Source organism: Sapajus apella, unplaced genomic scaffold, assembly GCF_009761245.1.
Source record: "Sapajus apella isolate SASKATOON/1434 unplaced genomic scaffold, GSC_monkey_1.0 scaffold103, whole genome shotgun sequence".
Classification (NCBI taxonomy): Eukaryota; Metazoa; Chordata; class Mammalia; order Primates; family Cebidae; genus Sapajus; species Sapajus apella.
In genome coordinates, this window is record NW_022437043.1 from 6944728 (window position 1) to 6964256 (window position 19529).

The following is a 19529-nucleotide window of genomic DNA, read 5'->3' on the forward strand; positions in this document are numbered from 1 at the left end:
TCAGTACCTGTTTGAGCTGGTCTGTGCTTGGGAGTGTGGTGACAACTTAACTTTTCAGGGACTTTCAGCAGCTGACAGGTAGCTTGCCAATCTGCTTATCCCATTAGAAGCTTTAGGGGAGGTTTGTTCCTTGTTACTGGAGATAAATTACTGTCTCCTTAGATCAAAAAACATGTGTCTTTCAGCTGTTATAGGTACCGTTCACAGGTTCCACAAGTGCAGATGTACATTCCCATTTAGTATTGGAAAAAGAATTTACCTCTAGAAAGACTTTTATTGAAATATGACTTAGATAGTGGAACGAGACCTTTCGATATCCCCTGCTCATTCCGGTGGGAATTATTCTTCAGGGAATGACCAATCTACCCCTGAATAGATTAGATAGTGATGGCTATTACAGGGCTAAAGTCAATCATATTGCCTTTCTTCCCCTCTGAAAATCTAATGAGGTCAAGGTGGATTGATGTTAATACAGCATCTTTTCAGCTATTTGCCAGCCAGTATCCCTGGCATAGAGTACAAAACTACATCCTGTATCTCTTGGAAACACTTAGGGCTGCTATTTAGCCAACTCATACCAGTACTATTGTACTGGTTGTTTGATGCTAGCTTCCACTGTGATTTGTTGGCGCAGTGCCATACTGGTTGTGAGATGTTTGGATTATCACTCCTGGGAGCATGGAACGATAAGGTAAAAAGATTGGGTAACTCTAGAAAATAACATGCAAGATCCACAGGATATTTTGCTAATTACCCAGCAGAAAGAACATTAGCATTTAGCCTTACTTGGTTTCCTGCTGAAATGGATTCCTGGAGTTTGCATGCATATTTTGACCTTAATTATCTGCATTATTTTCTTTCAAATTTCTTTCATCATTCTGACTTTAGCAGGGCAATCCTCACAAATGTCATAAACATTCCTCCCTTCATTCAGGGTTTAGTGGAAAGGACCCTAATAATAGTATGAAAACTAGTAATAGCTGCCATTTATTGAGAGCTCACTATAATCCCACAAGTATAATCACTAAGTCTTTTTTTTTTTTGATAACAGCTTTATTGAGATATAATTTGCATACCATACAGTTCACCCATTTAAAGCATACAATCCAATGGTATTTAGGATATTCACAGTTATACAGCCATCACAATCAATTTAAGGACATTTTCATTAACTCCAAAGGAAATTTGGTACCTTTGGTTATCACCTTTCAATACCCCCAACCTACCCAGCTCTGGGTAACTATTAATCTACTTTCTGTCTCTATATAGATTTCCCTATTCTGGATGTTTCATGTAAATGGAGTTAGACAATGTGTGGTCTTTTGTGTCTAGTTTCTTTCACTTAGCATGTTTTCGAGGTTCATCCCTGTTATAGCAGGTTATCAGTACTTCATTTCTTTTTATTACAAAATAATATTTCATTGCATATATATATCACATTTGGTTTACCCATCCATCAGTTGATAGCCATTTGGGTTGTTTTTACCTTTTGGTTATTTGAATAGTGCTGCTATGAACATTTGTATATACATTTTTGTTTGAACACTTGTTTTCAGTTCTTTTGTGTGTATACCTAGGAGTGTGGTTGCTGGGTCATGTGGTAATTTTATGTTCCACACCATTTTACATTTCCCCCAGCAGTGTATTTACTAGAGGAAATGTAAAATGGTGTAGCCACTATGGAGTGGTGACAGCGTTTTGTTTGTTTGTTTGTTTCTGTGAGACAGTCTCACTCTAACCAAGGCCAGAGGGCAATGGCACGATCTCGGCTCACTGCAAACTTCTCCTCCTGGGTTCTAGTGATTCTTGTGCCCCAGCCTCCCGAGTAGCTGGGATTACAGGCACCCACCACCACACCTGGCTAATTTTTGTATTTTTAGTAGAGACAGCGTTTTGCCATGTTGGCCAGGCTGGTCTCAAACTCTTGACCTCAGGTGATATGTCTGCCTAAGCCTCCCAAAGTGCCGTGATTACAGGAGTGAGCCACCATGCCCAGCTGGCGGTGTTTTTTGTTTTTGTTTTTTTAAATTATGGCCATCCTAGAGGGTGCAGAGTGGTATCTCATTGTGGTTTTTAGGTTTGCATTTCTCTGACTAATGATGTTAAGCATCTTTCATGTGCTTATTGGTTATTTGTATATTTTCTTTGGAGGAATGTCTGTTTGGATCCTTTGCCCATTTTTTATGCTTTTGTTTCTTGATTTTTAAAATTTTATTTTTAATTGACATATAATAATGGTAAATAGTTACTGGTCTTTGTATTATTGAGTTGTAAGAGTTCTTTATATATTTTAGATACAAGTCCCTGATCAGATATGAGTTGCAAATATTTTCACCTGTTTTGTGGGTTATCTTTTCACTTTGTTGATGATGTTCTTTGAAACACACAAATGTTTAATTCTGAAGTCTAATTTATTTTTTCTTTTCTTATTTATGATTTTGATGTCATAGCTAGGAAACCACTGCCAAATCCCAGGTTAAGAAAATTTACACCTGTTTGCTTCTAAGAATTTTAAAGTTTTAGCTCTTAACTCAGGGATTTGATCTATTTTCAGTTAATTTTTATTGGTGGTATGTATTAGGGGCCTTAACTTCATGGTTTCAAGTGTGGATATCCAGTTTTTCCAGCACTATATGTCGAGAAAACTAATCTTTCTTAATTTCCTTGGCACCCTTGTTGGAAATCAGTTGACCATAAATGTGTTTATATATGGACTCTTAATTTTATTCCATTGATCTATATGTCTGTCATTAACCATCATTATGCCAGTACCATATCATCCTGATTATTGCAGCTTCATGTTGTATTTTGAAATTGGGAAGTGTGACTCCTCCAGATCTTGTTCTTTTTAAAGATAGTTTTGACTATTTTGGGTTCCTTGCAATTCTAGCAATTCTATATAAATTTTAGAATCAGCTTGTCAATTTCTACAAATAAGCAAGCTGGGATTCTTTTTTTTTTTTGTATATATACTTTAAGTTCTGGGGTGCATGGGCAGAACGTGCAGGTTTGTTACATAGGTATACACGTGCCATGGTGGTTTTGCTGGTTCCATCACCCTATCATCTACTTTAGGTATTTCTTCTAATGCTATTCCTCCCCTATCCCACCACTGCCTCCTATCCCTCCCCTAGCCCTCCACCTCCCAATAGGCCCTGATGTGTGATGTTCCCCTTCCTATGGCCATGTGTTCTCATTGTTCAACACCCACTGATATATGAGAACATGTGGTGTTTGGTTTTCTGTTCTTATGTTAGTTTGCTGAGAATGATGGTTTCTAGCTTTATCCATGTCTGCAAAGGACATGAACTCATCCTTTTATATGGCTGCATAGTATTCCATGGTGTATATGTGCCACATTTTCTTTATCCAGTCTATCACTGATGGGCATTTGGGTTAGTTTCAAGTCTTTGCTATTGTGAATAGTGCCGCAGTGTTTCTTTATAACAGAATGATTTATAATCCTTTGGGTATATACCCAGTAATGGGATTGCTGTGTCAAATGATGTTTCTATTTATAGATCCTTGAGGAATCGCCATACTGTCTTCCACAATGGTTGAACTAATTTGCATTCCCACCAACAGTGTAAAAGCATTCCTATTTCTCCACATCCTCTCCAGCATCTGTTGTCTCCTGATTTTTTAATGATCACCATTCTAACTGGCATGAGATGCTATCTCAATGTAGTTTTGATTTGCATTTCTCTAATGACCAGTGATGATGAGCATTTTTTCATATGTTTGTTGGCTGCATAAATGTCTTCTTTTGAGAAGTATCTGTTCATACCCTTCACCCACTTTTTGATGGGGTTGTTTTTTTCTTGTAAATTTGTTTAAGTTATTTGTAGATTCTGGATATTAGCCCTTTGTCAGTTGGGTCGATTATGAAAAGTTTTTCCCATTCTGTTAGGTGCTGGTTCTCTCTAATGATGGTTTCTTTTGCTGTACAGAAGCTCTTTAGTTTAATTAGATCCCATTTGCCAATTTTGGCTTTTGTTGCTGCTTTTGGTGTTTTAGTCATGAAGTCCTTGCCCATGCCTATGTCCTGAATGGTATTGCCTAGGTTTTCTTCTAGGGTTTTTACTTTGTTCGGCCTTATGTTAACTCCAGATGGATTAACGATATAAACGTAAGAGCTAGCTGGAATTCTTGTACAAATTGCCTTGGATCTGTGGATCAACTTGGGAAGTATTGACTTTTTTTTTTTTTTTTCCCAGACAGAGTCTCACTCTGCTGCCCAGGCCACAGTGCAGTGGTGTGATCTTAGCTCACTGCAACCTCCACTTCCCAGGTTCAAGCGCTTCTCATGTCTCAGCCTCCCCAAGTAGCTGGTATTACAGGTGCGCGGCCACCATGCCTGGCTAATTTTTTTTTTTTTTTTAATTTTTGTAGAGACAGGGTTTCACTATGTTGGCCAAGCTGGTCTTGATCTCCTGACCTGAAGTGATCTGCCTGCCTCAGCCTCCCAAAGCTCTGGGATTACAGGCGTGAGCCACTGTGCCCAGCCTGACATCTTAATAATACTAAGTTTTCTAATTCATGAACATGGATGTCTATCTATTTAGATATTTAGCTTTTTCAATGGTTTTTACAGTTTCTGGAATATAAGTTTTATGCTTATTTTGTTAAATTTATTTCTAAGCATTTTCTTCTCGATACTATTATAAATGGAATTGTTTACTTAATTTCATTTTCAGATCATTGCAAGTATATAGAAACACATTTGATTTTTGTTTATTGATTTTGTGTCTTGGAATCTTGCTGAAATTGTTCATTCTAATAGTTTCTGTGTGTATTCCTTGGGATTTTCTCTATGAAAGATCATGTCATCTGTGAATACAGATAGTTTTACTTTTCAAAACTGGATGCCTTTTATTTAGTTTTCTTGCCTACTTGCCCTGGCTAGAACCTCTAGTACAGTGTTGAATAGAAGTATCAAGAGTTGGACATTCTTGTTTTCTCCCTGATCTTTGGGGGAAAGTATCAGTCTTTCACCATCGAGTATGATGTTAGCTTTGCATTTTTCATAGATATCCTTTATCAGGTTGAGGAACCTCCATTTTATTCCTTGTTTGTTAAGTGCTTTTTATTATGAAGGAGGGTTAGATTTTGTGAAATGATTTTCCTGGATCTTTTGAGATGATCATGTAGTTTTTGTTTTTTATTCCATTAATGTGATATAGTATACAAATTGAGTTTGAGGTGTTAAATTAATCTTGCATTTCTGGGATAAATCCCACTTGGTTATAATGTGTAATCCTTTTATATGTTGCTGGATTTGGTTTGCAGTATTTGGCTGAGGATTTTTGCATCTATATTCATCAGAGATATTGGTCTGTAGTTTTTTAATGGTGTCTGTTTTTGATATCAGAGTAATAGTGACCTCATACAGTGAGTTAGAAACCTCCCACTGTTGCATTTCTTGGAAGAGTTAATGAAGAACTGGTATTCTTGTTTAAATGTTTGGATAGAATTCAAGCCATTTGATCCTGGACTTTACTTTGTGAGTAGTTTTTGATTATTGATTTGATGTCTTGTTTTAGGTCTATTCAGATTGTCTGTTTTCTTCTTGAGTCAGTTTTGGTAGTTTGTGTCTTCCTAGGAATTTGTCCATTTCATCTAAATTATCTAATTTGTTGACAATCAATTGTTCATGACATTCCTTTAAGTGTGGTTTTTTTTTTTTTTTGATGTGGGCTTATGAAATGTATATATGGGTTCTGGGGTACATGTGTGGATCATGCAGGACTGTCGCATAGGTACATACATGGCAAGGATGTTTTTAAGCATATTAATTTGTTGAATCTTCACAATAAGCCTATGAAGGAGCTATTATGATCCCTATTTTATAGGTGAAAAATACTGAAGCACAGAGAGTTAACTTGCCCAAGGTCACCCAGTCAGTAAGTAGAGGAGCCAGAATTTGAATCCAGGTAGTCTAGCTCCAGAATGAATGTTCTTACCTTGGCTAGACTATTTAAAGATCTTCTCTAAAAGTTATCAGGAGGGACCTGGAATCTATCTGGTCAAGCAGAACCTTTTGAAGTACTTACTTTTTTTTCTTAACAAATAAGTGGTTTTTCATTCTATTCCTAGATTTGTACAGCTATCACCACTATCTAATTTTAGAACTTTTTCAACCCCTGCCCCCACTAAATCCATACCTATTAGGGGTTCCTTTCCCTTTTCAATCCCCCTTTCTACTCCTACCCGTGTCCCAGCCTCAGAAAACCACTAGTCTACTTTCTGCTATGGATATACCTCTATGGATATATCCATTCTGCATATTTCATATTGAACTGAATCATATATATGTTCTTTTGAAGGTATTTACTCCTGTTCAGACTGGTAAGTGATTATATCTACCTGCAGTTCTCCCTCTTCGTATTCTGATCTTTAGTCTTCCTGTGATTTGGTCTCACTAGGTTCGTCACTCTGGTTGAATATACAGTCCTATTCAAAACAAAGCTTTGCATCTGACGCATGTGACAAATTTCTATTTCAGCCTTCCATTGGGAACACATCTCTTGAATTGCCCAGGGTGAAGGGAATGTGGGTAGATACTACCAATTTTAATTACCAGGCCACCTCTCTCATTAGCCTTCAAACAATATTAATTTCAACTTGAATTTTACCAGATGCCTTGGATTGATAGACAAAGACAAATGCAGCTAGTGAGGGAGACTGATATATGAACAGATAAGTATTATAATAAAAGCCTTTGTATATAAGGTAATAAAGCATATATAAGAATGCATAACATGAATTTCAATGGAAAAATTATAGAAAAGTCTAGGGATCTAGATCATAAAAACCATACAGTGTGCTACTTAAGTTGATTCACCATTATACCTATTGATTTTGTCCCTCTAATCTGTCTTATGGAGTTGTAGCCTTTTCCCTTTCATACCTTTAGTAAATATAGCAACAAAAGAAGATGGTAGGTGAGGATTCTAGTAACTACATTTTTATTACCCAGACATTGTTTCCTTCACAGGCATAAGCTGGAAGTCACACCAGTAGTAGCCTCTACTACCTTGGTATCAAACATTATGGAGAAACCACTCATTCTAGACATAACCAGCACCTCCAAAACACCCAGTAGCGAGGAGGCATCTCTCTTCAGAAAGCCATTAGTTTTAAAAGAGGAACCCGCTACTGAGGATAAAATCCTTATCAAGAAGTCATTATCTTTAAAGAAGTGCTCAAATGATAGGCACGTGTCCATATTGGAAAAGCCACAGCCCCTGCAGGAGGAGAGTGACAGTGATGATGAGTTTGTTTTAGAGCCAATGACTTTTAAGAAGACACATAAAACTGAGGAGGAAGCCATCACCAATAAGACATTATCCTTAAAGAAGATGTGTGCAAGTCAGGGGAAGCAGCCCTGCCAGGAAGAGTTGTTGGCTTTGCAGGATGTCAATATTGAAGAGGATTCCTTCTTTATGGAGTCAATGAGTTTTAAGAAGAAGCCTAAAACTGAGGAGTCAATCTCCACCAATAAGCTGTCATCTTTAAAGAAGAAATGTACCATTCATGGGAAGATGTGTCACTTTAAGAAGCCACTGGTATTGCAGACAACCATCTCTGGAGAGATGTCCTCCATTAAGGAGCCATTGTCCTTTAAGAAAAAGCCTACCAGTGAGAAGGAGACCCTTTTCCAAGAGCCATCTGTATTGCAAGAGAAGTGCACCACTGAGCATGAGATGTCCATCTTGAAGAAATCATTAGCCTTGCAGGAGAAGACCAACTTTAAAGAGGATTCCCTTGTTAAGGAGTCATTAGCCTTTAAGAAGAAGGCTAGCACTGAGGAGGCAACCATGAGGCCATTAATTTTAAAGAAGCAGTGCATGACTCAGAGAAAGAGGTCCCACTTGAAGCCATTAGTATTGCAGGAGATCACCTCTGGAGAGAAGTCACTCGTTACAAAGCTATTGTCCATTAAAGAAAAGCCTGCTACTGAGAAGCCCTTTTCCCAAGAACCATCTGTATTACAAGAGAAGCACACCACTCAGGGGGAGGTAGACCACTTGAAGAAGCCATGGACATTGCAGCAGAATAGTGACAGTGAAGATAACTTTATGGAGCTAGTTTCCTTTGAGAAGAAGCATACTACCAAGGAGTCAACCTCCATGACGAAGCCATTATCTTTAAAAAATGAGAAAGGTGCCACACAGGGAAAGATGTCCTGCCTGAAGTATCCACTAATATTGCCGAAGACTATCTCTGGGGAGAAATCACTGATTAAGGAGCCATTGCCCTTTAAGAAGAAGCCTACTACTGAGAAGGAGTCCTTTTCCCAGGAACCATCTGCATTGCAAGAGAAGCACACCACTCAGGGGGAGGTATCCATCTTAAAGGAGCCCTTGTCCTTGCTGAAGTCTCCAACTGAGGAGTCACTTTTTGATGAGGCTTTGGCTTTTAAAAAGTGTACCACTGAGGAGGCAACTCCCACCAAGAAGCCTTTAATTTTAAAGAGGAAGCACACCACTCAGGGGACAGTGTCCCAATTGAAGAAACCACTAGTGTTACAGACCACCTCTGGAGAGAAGTCACTTACTGAGGAGCCATTGTCCTTTAAAGAAGAAAAAGTACCTTTAAAGAAAAAGTGCACCACTCAAGCAATGATGTCTGTCTGGCCAGAACTGTTGAACTTTCAGGATATGATTGGTGACAATAAGAGTTCTTTCTTTATGGAGCCAGTGTCTTTTAGGAAGAAACTTACGACTGAAGAGACAGTACTTACCAAGACATCATTGTCGTTACAGAAAAAGAACATTACTCAGGAGAAGATGTCGCTGTTAGAGAAGCCACTGGTCTTGCAGAAGATCACTTCTGAGGAGGAAACACTCTATAAGAAACTGTTGCCCTTTAAGATGAAATCTACAACTGAAGAACAGTTTCTCTTCCAGGAACCATCTGCATTGAAAGAAAAGCACACAACCTTGCAGGAAGTGTCCTTCTCAAGAGAGTCATTGCCCATCCAGGAGATGACTACCACTGAGGAGGAATTCTCTCAGGAACTATTTTCATCACATGTTAAGCATACCAACAAAAGTGGGTCCCTCTTCCAGGAGGCTTTGGTCTTGCAAGAGAAGGCTGCTACCAAAGAGGATTCCTTGAAGAAGCTGTTGGCCTTGCAGGAGAAAAGCACCGTGGAAGAATATGAGTTCCTTATCAAAAAGCCATTGGTTCTGAAGAAGGAGCATCCTGCTGAGGCAGCCACAAACATAGATACACAATTATCTTTAAAGGAACAGTCTACTGCTCAGGGAGAAGTGTTCCTCTTGAAGAAGCAGTTGGCCTTGAATGAAAACATCAATGAAGAAGAGTTTCCTATTAAGCTGCCACTGGACTTAGAGGGGTATCCTAGCATTGAGGAGGGGGAGACCCTCTTCAAGAAACTTTTGGCCATGAAGGAGAAGCCCAGCGTTGAGAAGGAGGCTGTCCTCAAGGAGCCCACTATTGACACGGAAGCTTACTTTAAGGAAACTTTGGACTTGCAGGAGAAGCCCAACTTTGAGCAGCAGGCCTGCTTTAAGCAACACTTGGCTTTGTGTGAGAAGCCCAGCACTGAGAAGGAGACCATCTTCAAGGAGTCCTTGGTTTTGCAGGAGAAGTCCATCATTGAGAAAGAGACCCTCTTCAAAGAGCCATTACCCTTGCAGATGTCTACCATGAATGAGGCATCCCTCTTCGAAGATATGACAACTCTGAATGAGAAACCCACCACTGGGAAGGAATTGTCCTTCAAGGAGCTATTGACCTTACAAGAGAGTACCACCTGCAAGAAAGACATCTTTCTCAAAACATTATTGATCCCCCAAGTTGGAACCAGCCCATATGGGTCTAGCACCATTCGTGAATCCGTAACAGGCAAGTCCAGCATTGCTACCATCACCAGCGTGGGCAAGTCCAGTACCACCACCAAGTCCAGTGCATGTGCTTCTGATGAACCTTTCTCACCACAGGCCAAGCGAACACCAAAGGAGGTATTCATCTCTCTTTCTTCTTAAATTAGATAGTGTTCTTTGATATCCTGGAGGTGGCTGCTAGCAAAGTTTATTTATTTATTTTTTTTTTATTTAATCTTCCTAAGCAATTGAGCCATATATAGTAAGTTATTGGGGGTATCCCTCTACCTAGTGGGAGGGTGATATTTGTTGGATTTACTTCTGGTTTTATTTTATGATAGGTGATGCAGAATCATCTCTTCTCACCTTTTATATCCTGAGGTTACCCATGATATGGGATACATTTCCCAGGTTCTTTGGCATTTTTCTCTTCAATCAAGTTGGCCTTGTAGAATCTCTTGTCTTCCTGATTAGCACAGTGATAGATCTAAGCAATCAGAAAGTATTTATTCCAATAATACCCACAAGTGTCTGGACTATTGTGCTATATACTTGGGCTTTGCAATAACGGTCAGGTAATTTCATTCAGGAAATTGCCTTTTTTAGTAATTGCAATTTGCATCACAGTGGGTTTCAGTCAAAAATGGGCGAAGTTCATAGGAGCATCTCCCAAGGAAGGTAGTCTTTACGTTGTAAATTTGAATAATGAAGGGATGATATTTAGCAAGCTGGAGGAGAAATGTCCTTTTTGTAGGCAAAACAACCTGGGCAAAGGTGTAGAAGGGAGGAAAAGACTACCAAGATGAATTAGACCAGATCAAAGCATTGATATAATTAGGGACCTAAGAAGACAGGTAACAAAGTTGAAATAATAAAACAAGAATGTCTGTTTTGGAGAATCTTGAGCTTACCTATAAAAAGGGTCCCTTGTTCCTAGGGCAGTGAGAGTATATACAAGGAAGACTAGGCATTTCTTGATCGCTGGGCCATATGAGGATTGCAGGGCCAAGGAATACTGTGTTATGGCCCAGCATATGCAAGGCTTTAGACACCTTTGCAGAAGAAGACAGTGGGGAGAAAGGAGTAATCCTTCATAAGTATGTGCTAAGTCTTTAGAATAATTTTTCTCATAATATTTCTTTTCGTTGATGTCTAAGCAGATAACCCCACAGGAAGATACTGACGAGGACAACAGTGATGCAAGTTTCAACCCAGTGTATGTCAAGGAAATCTTCAGTTACCTGAAGGAGAGAGAGGTGTGTAGGTTGCTTGGGTTGGGGAGTGGACAGTGATTTCTAGTTTTCATTTCCTCATCTTTCCATCCTTCAGTATGTAAGTTGAAAGAGGTATAATAATGATGATAAAAATAATAATAGCAACAACGAACATATTGGTAGCTTACTATGAGTTGGACATTGTACTAACAGATTTGTAGATATTATCTTAATTCTCTCAGTAACTTCACGATGGTAGATGTTACAGATAGGGGAGACTGCCGAGAGTCATTTAAGTGGTATATGGTAAAGCTGGGATATGGGCTAAAGTCTGATTACCTTGAAGACCATAATCCTGCACGTCTAATTGCTGTAAGAAGACAGTCTTAGACACAAAAATGGTCAAATAGTCTCTGAGTGGCTGTTCTTAGAGATATTTTTCCTTTCCTTCCCTATGCATGTTTCTGGCATTGTATGCAAAATTATATCTTTGTTTCAGCTCTCCAACCTGGTGAAGTTTTTCTTTCTCTTTTGAAATCTGCCAGTCTCCTTTACCACTAATATTCATCAGTTCCAAAGTTTCTTCTCTCTCTCTCTCTAAACGGAATAGATGAGACGAAGATCATCTACCAAGTGGAATTTTTAGCAGGTCATATGTAAGAGGGTGGGTGGATGGAAATCCACCTACAGATCCACCTATCCTCTTTGTAGAGAGAGTGAAATTGATTAACTGACTCCAAAGCCCACACTTTTTCTGGCATACTCTAAGTAAGAGACACCTTTGTTATATTAAAAGTGTGAGCCTTGGTTCAGCAGTATCAGTTTCACTTGAGATCTTGTTAGAAATGCAGAAACCCAGCCCCATCCCAGACCTTCTAAATCAGAATCTGAAGTTTTACATGATCCCCAAGTAGTGCATATGTGTTAAAGTTTGAGAAGCAGTGCTCTACATAGTGTGGTATTGTGCTTTAGATTGAATTCCAAAGAAGGGGCAGAAACTTTATGGCATTGGTCTACAGCTATAGATGTGTTTCCACCCTTATTCCCCCTGGACTCCTCAATATCCACTCTGACACTTGAATATTACATGTGTCTGTTTCCCAAAGGATAATTGCAACTTGCCTGGAAAAGGATACTTTGATCTGTTCCTATCTAATACCAGTTGAAAATGAGGAATTAGAATCATGAGGGAGAAGTTAATTGTTAAGTTACAATTTTGAACTACAAGAAGAGTTTATTAACATTTCTTTCTCATCGATTCCAGGAACGGTTTGTAGTTACAGATTACATGAACAGGCAGATTGAAATCACCGGTAACATGAGGGCTGTTCTTGTGGACTGGTTGGTAGAGGTGCAGGTAAGCCTGACAAATCTTGCCTTAAGGAGCAGCAATTCTCTTTTACATTCAGGGCTGCCAAACCAAAAACATGGTAAAAATGTGCTGGGTCTACAGAGTTGAATAAGCCATGGTTCCTGCCCTCAAGGAGCTCACGATGTAGGAGGCAACATAAGATATGCAGACAAATAAGTATAATACAAAGTAGAATATACTAAGTGCTCTAAGAATGTTTCAGATAAAATACTGTGAGAACTAATTGGAAGGAGAGACTATTTCTACAAAAGGCAGTGATGGTATGGTTGTTTTATCATTCTTAAAGCCATGTAAAAGTATATCTAGTGATTTGGATTGGGGTTGATGACAAAGTCTTTCAAGCTTTGGGTGGAATGGATGATAGGAAGGACAGTGTGGCACCATCCTTCAGGTAGCTGTTTGTCCAAGGTTAGATATTGAGGGAATACTGCTATGAATACTTAATTATTATTTTACATTAAGGAAGGAGAGCCCATTGTAGTACATACCATATAGTAGGGGGTCAGTAAGTATTTGTTGAATGAATGGAATTGAATGAATCACTATGGAGTTTGCAAGGAAACATACAGCATGGTCAGTCTATGCCCAGCAGTCTTAGTATGTAATTGAGAAGAAAAGACAATATAGTTTTATATCCTTTATTAAGTACCAGAGGAGTGGTTCAGGCTCATTTTGGAGTGAAAGACCAAGGAATTGTAGTAGACACAGTATATTTGGACATCAGCAAAGCATGAAAATGGTAGAGAATAGTAAATCAGATAACAGTAAAATTTGGGTAGATCTTAAGTGAAATAGAACCCAAAGATTGCTTATCATTGCCAAGTTGGAAAGAAATTTCTAGTGACTGCCATTGGACTTTGTTCTGCTTAGCATCCTCATTGGTGATATAAATGAGAACAGAGGAATTTAATGTATTCATTAAATTCCTGGATGACATGAAATTGGGAGTAGGGATAGGAAATAAATGGCTTACAGAGAAAAGGTATCTCTGCCAGTTGGAATGACAAACTAAATATTTTTTATTTAAAGTTTTTGTTATTTTTATTGCATAAAAATGTATATTATAGCAAAGTAAGAAATTATAATTACCTGTGATTCCGCAACCCCAAACCACTGCTCTCATTTGTTTGCCTATATTATCCTTCCATCTTAAGCAGTGCTTATCCATTCGGGGTGCACCTCAGAATCAGATGCCCAGGTCCTATCCCAGACTTATCCAATCAGAATTGTAGTGATGTGTCCCAGGCACACATATTTTTATAAGGCTCCACGAGTTATATTAATGTATACTCCTTGAAAGCGAATCTCAGTTCTAGAAAATATCATATTGTTTTTATAACTGTAGTTATATGTAGTGCTTTCATAATTCTTTGGTTTTTATATTTTAAAATAACCAAATAACAACAATGACTTTTTGGATATGTAGTTCAACAAAATTTTAATATTTGTTTTGAAATAATTGATTCATAAGAAATGAAAAAAAAGACAAAGAGAGCCTGTGTACCCTTCACCCTAATTTATCCCAACAATAACATCTGGCGTAACTGTAGTATAGTGTCACAGTTAGGAAATGAACATTGTTATAATCCACAGACTTTGTTTAGATTTCAGCAATTTTACATGCACTTATTTGGGGGTGTGTATAGTCTATTTGATCACATGTGTAAATAGATGTTTAGTCTATTTGTTCACGTGTAAATTTTGTGATCACTACCATGGTTAAGGCACAGAACTGTTCCATCACTACAAGGATCCCTCATGCCACTTTTTCTTAGCCACAACCATTTCCCTCCCCTCTCCTTCCTGTCCCTGACAAATTATTTGTTTTCTATCTCTATAATTTCATTATGTCATGAATGTTATATTAATGGAATCATACAGTGTATAGCCTTTCGAGCTTGATATTTACTGCTCACCATAATTCCCTCGAGATTCATCCAAGTTGTGTGTATGAATAGTTAATTCCTTTTTGTTGCTAAGTAGTATTCCATGGTGTGGATGTACCATGGTAATATGGTTTGGCTGTGTCCCCACCCAAATCTCATCTTGAATTATACCTCCCATAATCCCCACGTGTTGTGGGAGGGACCCAGTGGGAGGTAAGTGCATCATGGGGGCAGGCTTTTCCCATGCTGTTCTTGTGATAGTGGATATGTCTCATGAGATCCAATGGTTTTATAAAAGGCAGTTCTTCTGCACGCACTCTCTTGCCTGCTGCCATGTAAGATGTGCCTTTGCTCCTCCTTCACCTTTTGCCATGATTGTGAGGCCTCCACTGCCATGTGGAACTGTGAGTCCATTAAACCTCTTTTTCTTTATAAATTACCCAGTCTTGGGTGTTTCTTCACAGAAGTATGAAAATGGGCTAATACATATGGTATGTTTAACTGTTCACCTATTGAAGGACATTTGGGTTGTACTAGTTTTTGGCCATTAAGGATAAAACTACTATGAATATTTGCATATGGGTTTTCTTTGTGAATATAGTTTTTATTTCTCTGGGATAAATACCGAAGAGTGTGACAGTTCTATGAATTTTTAACACATGTACAGATTTGTGTAACTGCCACTATGATTAGGAAATAGAACAGTTTGACCACTCCATAAAAACTTCTGTATGTTATCCCTTTAGAGTTACACCCACCTCCTACCCCTAACTTCTGGAAACCACTGATCTATTCTCTATCTCTTTGCCCTTTCAAGCATATTGTATAAATGATTTGTGTTGTGTGTAACCCTATGAGAATGGCTTCTTTCATTCAGCATGATGCCTTTAAGATTTATTCAAGTTGTTTCAGATATCACTAGTTCATTCTTTTTATTGCTGAGTGGTATTCTATGGTTTGGATATATCACAGTTTACCCACTCTCCTGTGGACGGATATTTAGTTTGTTTCCATTTTTTGAAAAGAAATATACATTAATATACAGGTTTTTATGTGAATATATGTTTTAATTTCTAACGTCAGCACACAGGAGTGGGATTGTTGGGACATATGATAAGTGTATGTTTAACTTAATTAGAAATTGCCACAGAGTGGCCATACATCTTGCATCCTCACTCGTATGCATGAGGGTTCTGGTTGCTCTGCATTCTTGTCAGCACTTGGTTTTGTTAGTATATTATTTTAGCCATCTAATAGATGTATAGAGGAATCTTCTCATAGTTTTAATTTTTATTTCCTTAAGGGCTGATAATGTTGACAACCATACTTGTCATGCATATATCCTCTTTGATGAAATATCTATTCAAGTCTTTTGCCCAGTTATAAATAGGGTGGTTCATTTTCTTAGTATCAAGTTATGAGAGCTCTTTACATATTCTGGATACAAATCCTTTGTGGAATATGTCATTTATAAGCATATCCTCTCAGTCTGTAGTTTTCTTTCTCTTACCAGTGTCTTTCCCAGAGCAAAAGTTTTTAATTTTGATAAAGTCTGGTCTATCAATGCTTTCTTTATGGATTGTACTTACTTTTTTTTTTTTTTTTTTTTTTGAGACAGAGTCTCGCTCTTTGCCCAGGCTGGATTACAGTGGCATGATCTCCGCTCACTGCAACCTCCCAACCTCTGCCTCCCAGGTTCAAGCAATTCTCCTTCCCTCAGCCTCCCGAGTAGCTGGGATTATAGACAGTCATCACCATGCCTGGCTAATTTTTGTATTTTTAGTAGAGATGGGGTTTCACCCTCTTGGCCAGGTTGGTCTTGAACTCCTGACCTCGTGATCCACCCGCCTTGGCCTCCCAAAGTGCTGGGATTACAGGCATGAGTCACCACACCCAGCCAATTGTACTTACTTCTAAGAACTCTTTGCCTAAACCTAGGTCAGGAACAGTCTCCCTCTCTCTCTCTCTCTCTCTCTCTCTCCCTCTCTCTGTGTGTGTGTGTGTGTGTGTGTGTGTGTGTGTGTGTGTATACAATATAATTTTTTTTGAGACAAAGTTTTTCTCTTGTTGCCCAGGCTGGAGTGAAATGGCATGGTCTTGCCTCACTGTAACCTCTGCATCCTGGGTTCAAGTGATTCTACTGCCTCAGCCTTCCAAGTAGCTGGGATTACAGGTGCTCACCACCATGCCTGGCTAATTTTTGTATTTTTAGTAGAGACGGAGTTTCACCATGTTGGCCAGGCTGGTTTTGAACTCCTGACCTCAAGTAATCTGCCTGCCTCAGCTTCCCAAAGTGCTGGGATTACAGGCATAAGCCACTGTGCTTGGCGTGTCTCCTATATTTTATCTAAAAGGTTATAGTTTTACATGTTACATTAATTCTGTAGTCCATTTTTAGTTAATTTTTGTATAAGGTGTGAGGTTTAGGTCAAGGTTCATTTTTTTGCATATGGATGTCTAATTTTTAACACCACGTGTAGGATTGTTTTTGTACCTTGCTAAAAACAGTTTTTGTGAGTCTATACCAATATCCTGTTTCCTTGATCTCTGTGTCTCTTTCTTCACCAATATCACACTGTCTTTATTTCTATATAGTTAGTCTTAAAACTGGTTATTGTGATATTTTCAACTGTATTCTTTTTTTTTTTTAACAACTTTTAGCTATTCTAGTTCCTTTGCCTTTCTATATAAATTTTGGAATCAGTTTATATCTTAAAAATATTTCTAGGAGTTTGATTGGAATCGAGTTACATTTTATGCAAAAGAGTTAAAATAATAGGCCCAATACTGCTATCCCTAGAAAGGCCTGTTTGCAAGGTTGGTCCTTGGCTGATAATCTGGAAAATTGGCCAGTAAGCAGTCCCTACACTGATATAAAACTTTCTCTGAGGCCAACAAACATATGATAAAATGCTCATCATCACTGGTCATCAGAGAAATGCAAATCAAAACTACATTGAGATACCATCTCACGCCAGTTAGAATGGCGATCATTAAAAAATCTGGAGACAACAGATGCTGGAGAGGATGTGGAGAAATAGGAACACTTTTACACTGTTGGTGGGAGTGTAAATTAGTTAAACCATTGTGGAAGACAGTGTGGCGATTCCTCAAGGACCTAGAAATAGAAATTCCATTTGAATCAGCAATCCCATTACTGGGTATATATCCAAAGGATTATAAATCGTTCTACTATAAGGACACATGCACACGAATGTTCATTGCAGCACTGTTTACAATAGCAAAGACCTGGAACCAACCCAAATGCCCATCGATGATAGACTGGACAGGGAAAATGTGGCACATATACACCATGGAATATTATGCAGCCATCAAAAACGATGAGTTCGTGTCCTTTGTAGGGACATGGATGAACCTGGAAACCGTCATTCTCAGCAAACTGGCACAAGAGCAGAAAATCAAACACCGCATGTTCTCACTCATAGGCGGGTGTTGAACAATGAGAACACATGGACACAGGGAGGGGAGCACTACACACTGGGGTCTGTTGGGGGGAAATAGGGGAGGGACAGTGGGGGGTGGGGAGTTGGGGAGAGATAGCATAAGGAGAAATGCCAGATATAGGTGATGGGGAGGAAGGCAGCAAATCACATTTCCACGTGTGTACCTATGCAACAATCTTGCATGTTCTTCACATGTACCCCAAAACCTGAAATGCAATAAAAAAAAAAAAAAAGAAATGAAAAACCAAAAAAAAAAAACCCAAAAAAAAAAAAAAACCTTTCTCTGAATGATAACCATGGCTTACTATGCCTAAACTCTTCATGCAAACAATGTAGTTTAGGCTGGACACCTGCTTTCCTTTTGGGAGTCTGGAACTTCAGAACATGCTAGGCACAGAGTGTTTATTTGACCAGTTCCCAATAAAATTTTGGGCACTGAGTGATAGTAAGCTTCTCTTGTAGACAGTACTTCCCATTTGTTGTCAGAACTCGTTGCTAGAGCAATCAAGTGCATCCTGAAGTGACTCTACTGACAGGACTCTTGGAAGCTTGCTTGTGGCTTTTTCCAGACTTTGCCCCATGCTTCTTATCCCTTTGCTGATTTACTTTGTATCCTTTCCCTGAAATAAATCATAGTCATGAGTATTACTATATACTAAGTCCTCTGAGCTCTCCTAGGAAATCATTGTGCTGGAGGTGGCCTTGGGGAACCCCAATACCCATCTATAGGTGAATTCGGATAGAATTGACACTTTACTATGTTGAATCTTCCAGGATATGGTATGTCTCCCCATTTATTTAAATTTTCTTTTTTTTTTTTTGATTTATTTTTCTCATCATACAGATCCTATATATGTTTTGTTAGATTTATAAAAAATATTTTCTTTTCTTGAAGCTATTGTAAATGATGTTTTTTTTTTAAATTTAGCTTTCTATTTGTACATTGCCAGTATGAAATATGATTGATATTTGTGTGTTGGCCTTGTATTCTGTGACTTTGCTAAAACTCAGTCTTAGGAGTTCTTTTTTGTAGAGTTCTTGGGGTTATCTACATAGATAATTGTGTCATCTGCAAATAAGGACAGTTTATTTCTTCCTTTCTAATCTCCATGCTTTTTATTTCGTGTTTTATTATACTGCCTGAGACTTCCATTATGATATTGATATAGAAGCAGTAAGAGTGGGCAGCCTTGCCTTGCACGTGATCTTAGGAGGAAAGCATTGACTTTAACTATCAGTGTGATTTTAACTGTAGGATTTTTGTAAATACCTTTGATCACGTTGAGAAAGTTACTTTCTATTTCTAGTTTGGTGCTGTGTAATGTATTTTTTATCATGAATAAATGTTGGATTTTGTCAAATGCTTTTTTCCTGAATCTATTGATACAATTTTTTTTTGGATTTAGACTAATGTAGTAAGATATCAATTGATCTTCAAAAATAGAAGCAACCTTATTTTTATATTCTTGAGATAAACCCCTTTTGGTCCTGGTATATTATTTTTATGTATTGCTGGATTTTATTTGCCAATATTTTCTTGAGGATTTTTACATCTACGTTTATGATGGATGTTGGGATGTTGGCTTGTAGTGTTCTGGTTGGCTTTTGTTTTTTGGTTTTTGTTCTGGTATCAGAATAATAGTGATCTTGTAAAGTAAATTGGGAAATAACCCCACCCTTCTGTTTTCTGGAAGAGATGTGTCGAATTAATGTTATTTCTTCTTTAAATGTTTGGTAGA

The 19529-nt window shown here is 38.3% G+C and overlaps 1 protein-coding gene across 1 annotated transcript in view; it reads left to right on the top strand.

The window, feature by feature from the left end:
* CCNB3 (cyclin B3) overlaps positions 1 to 19529 on the top strand; it is a 64119-nt gene that overhangs the window by 13269 nt on the left and 31321 nt on the right. The window contains exons 6-8 of the mRNA XM_032258542.1: positions 6998 to 9992; positions 11015 to 11110; positions 12333 to 12425. Of these exons, the coding sequence (XP_032114433.1) occupies positions 6998 to 9992; positions 11015 to 11110; positions 12333 to 12425 (3184 nt within the window). The remainder of the gene's footprint in view (positions 1 to 6997; positions 9993 to 11014; positions 11111 to 12332; positions 12426 to 19529) is intronic.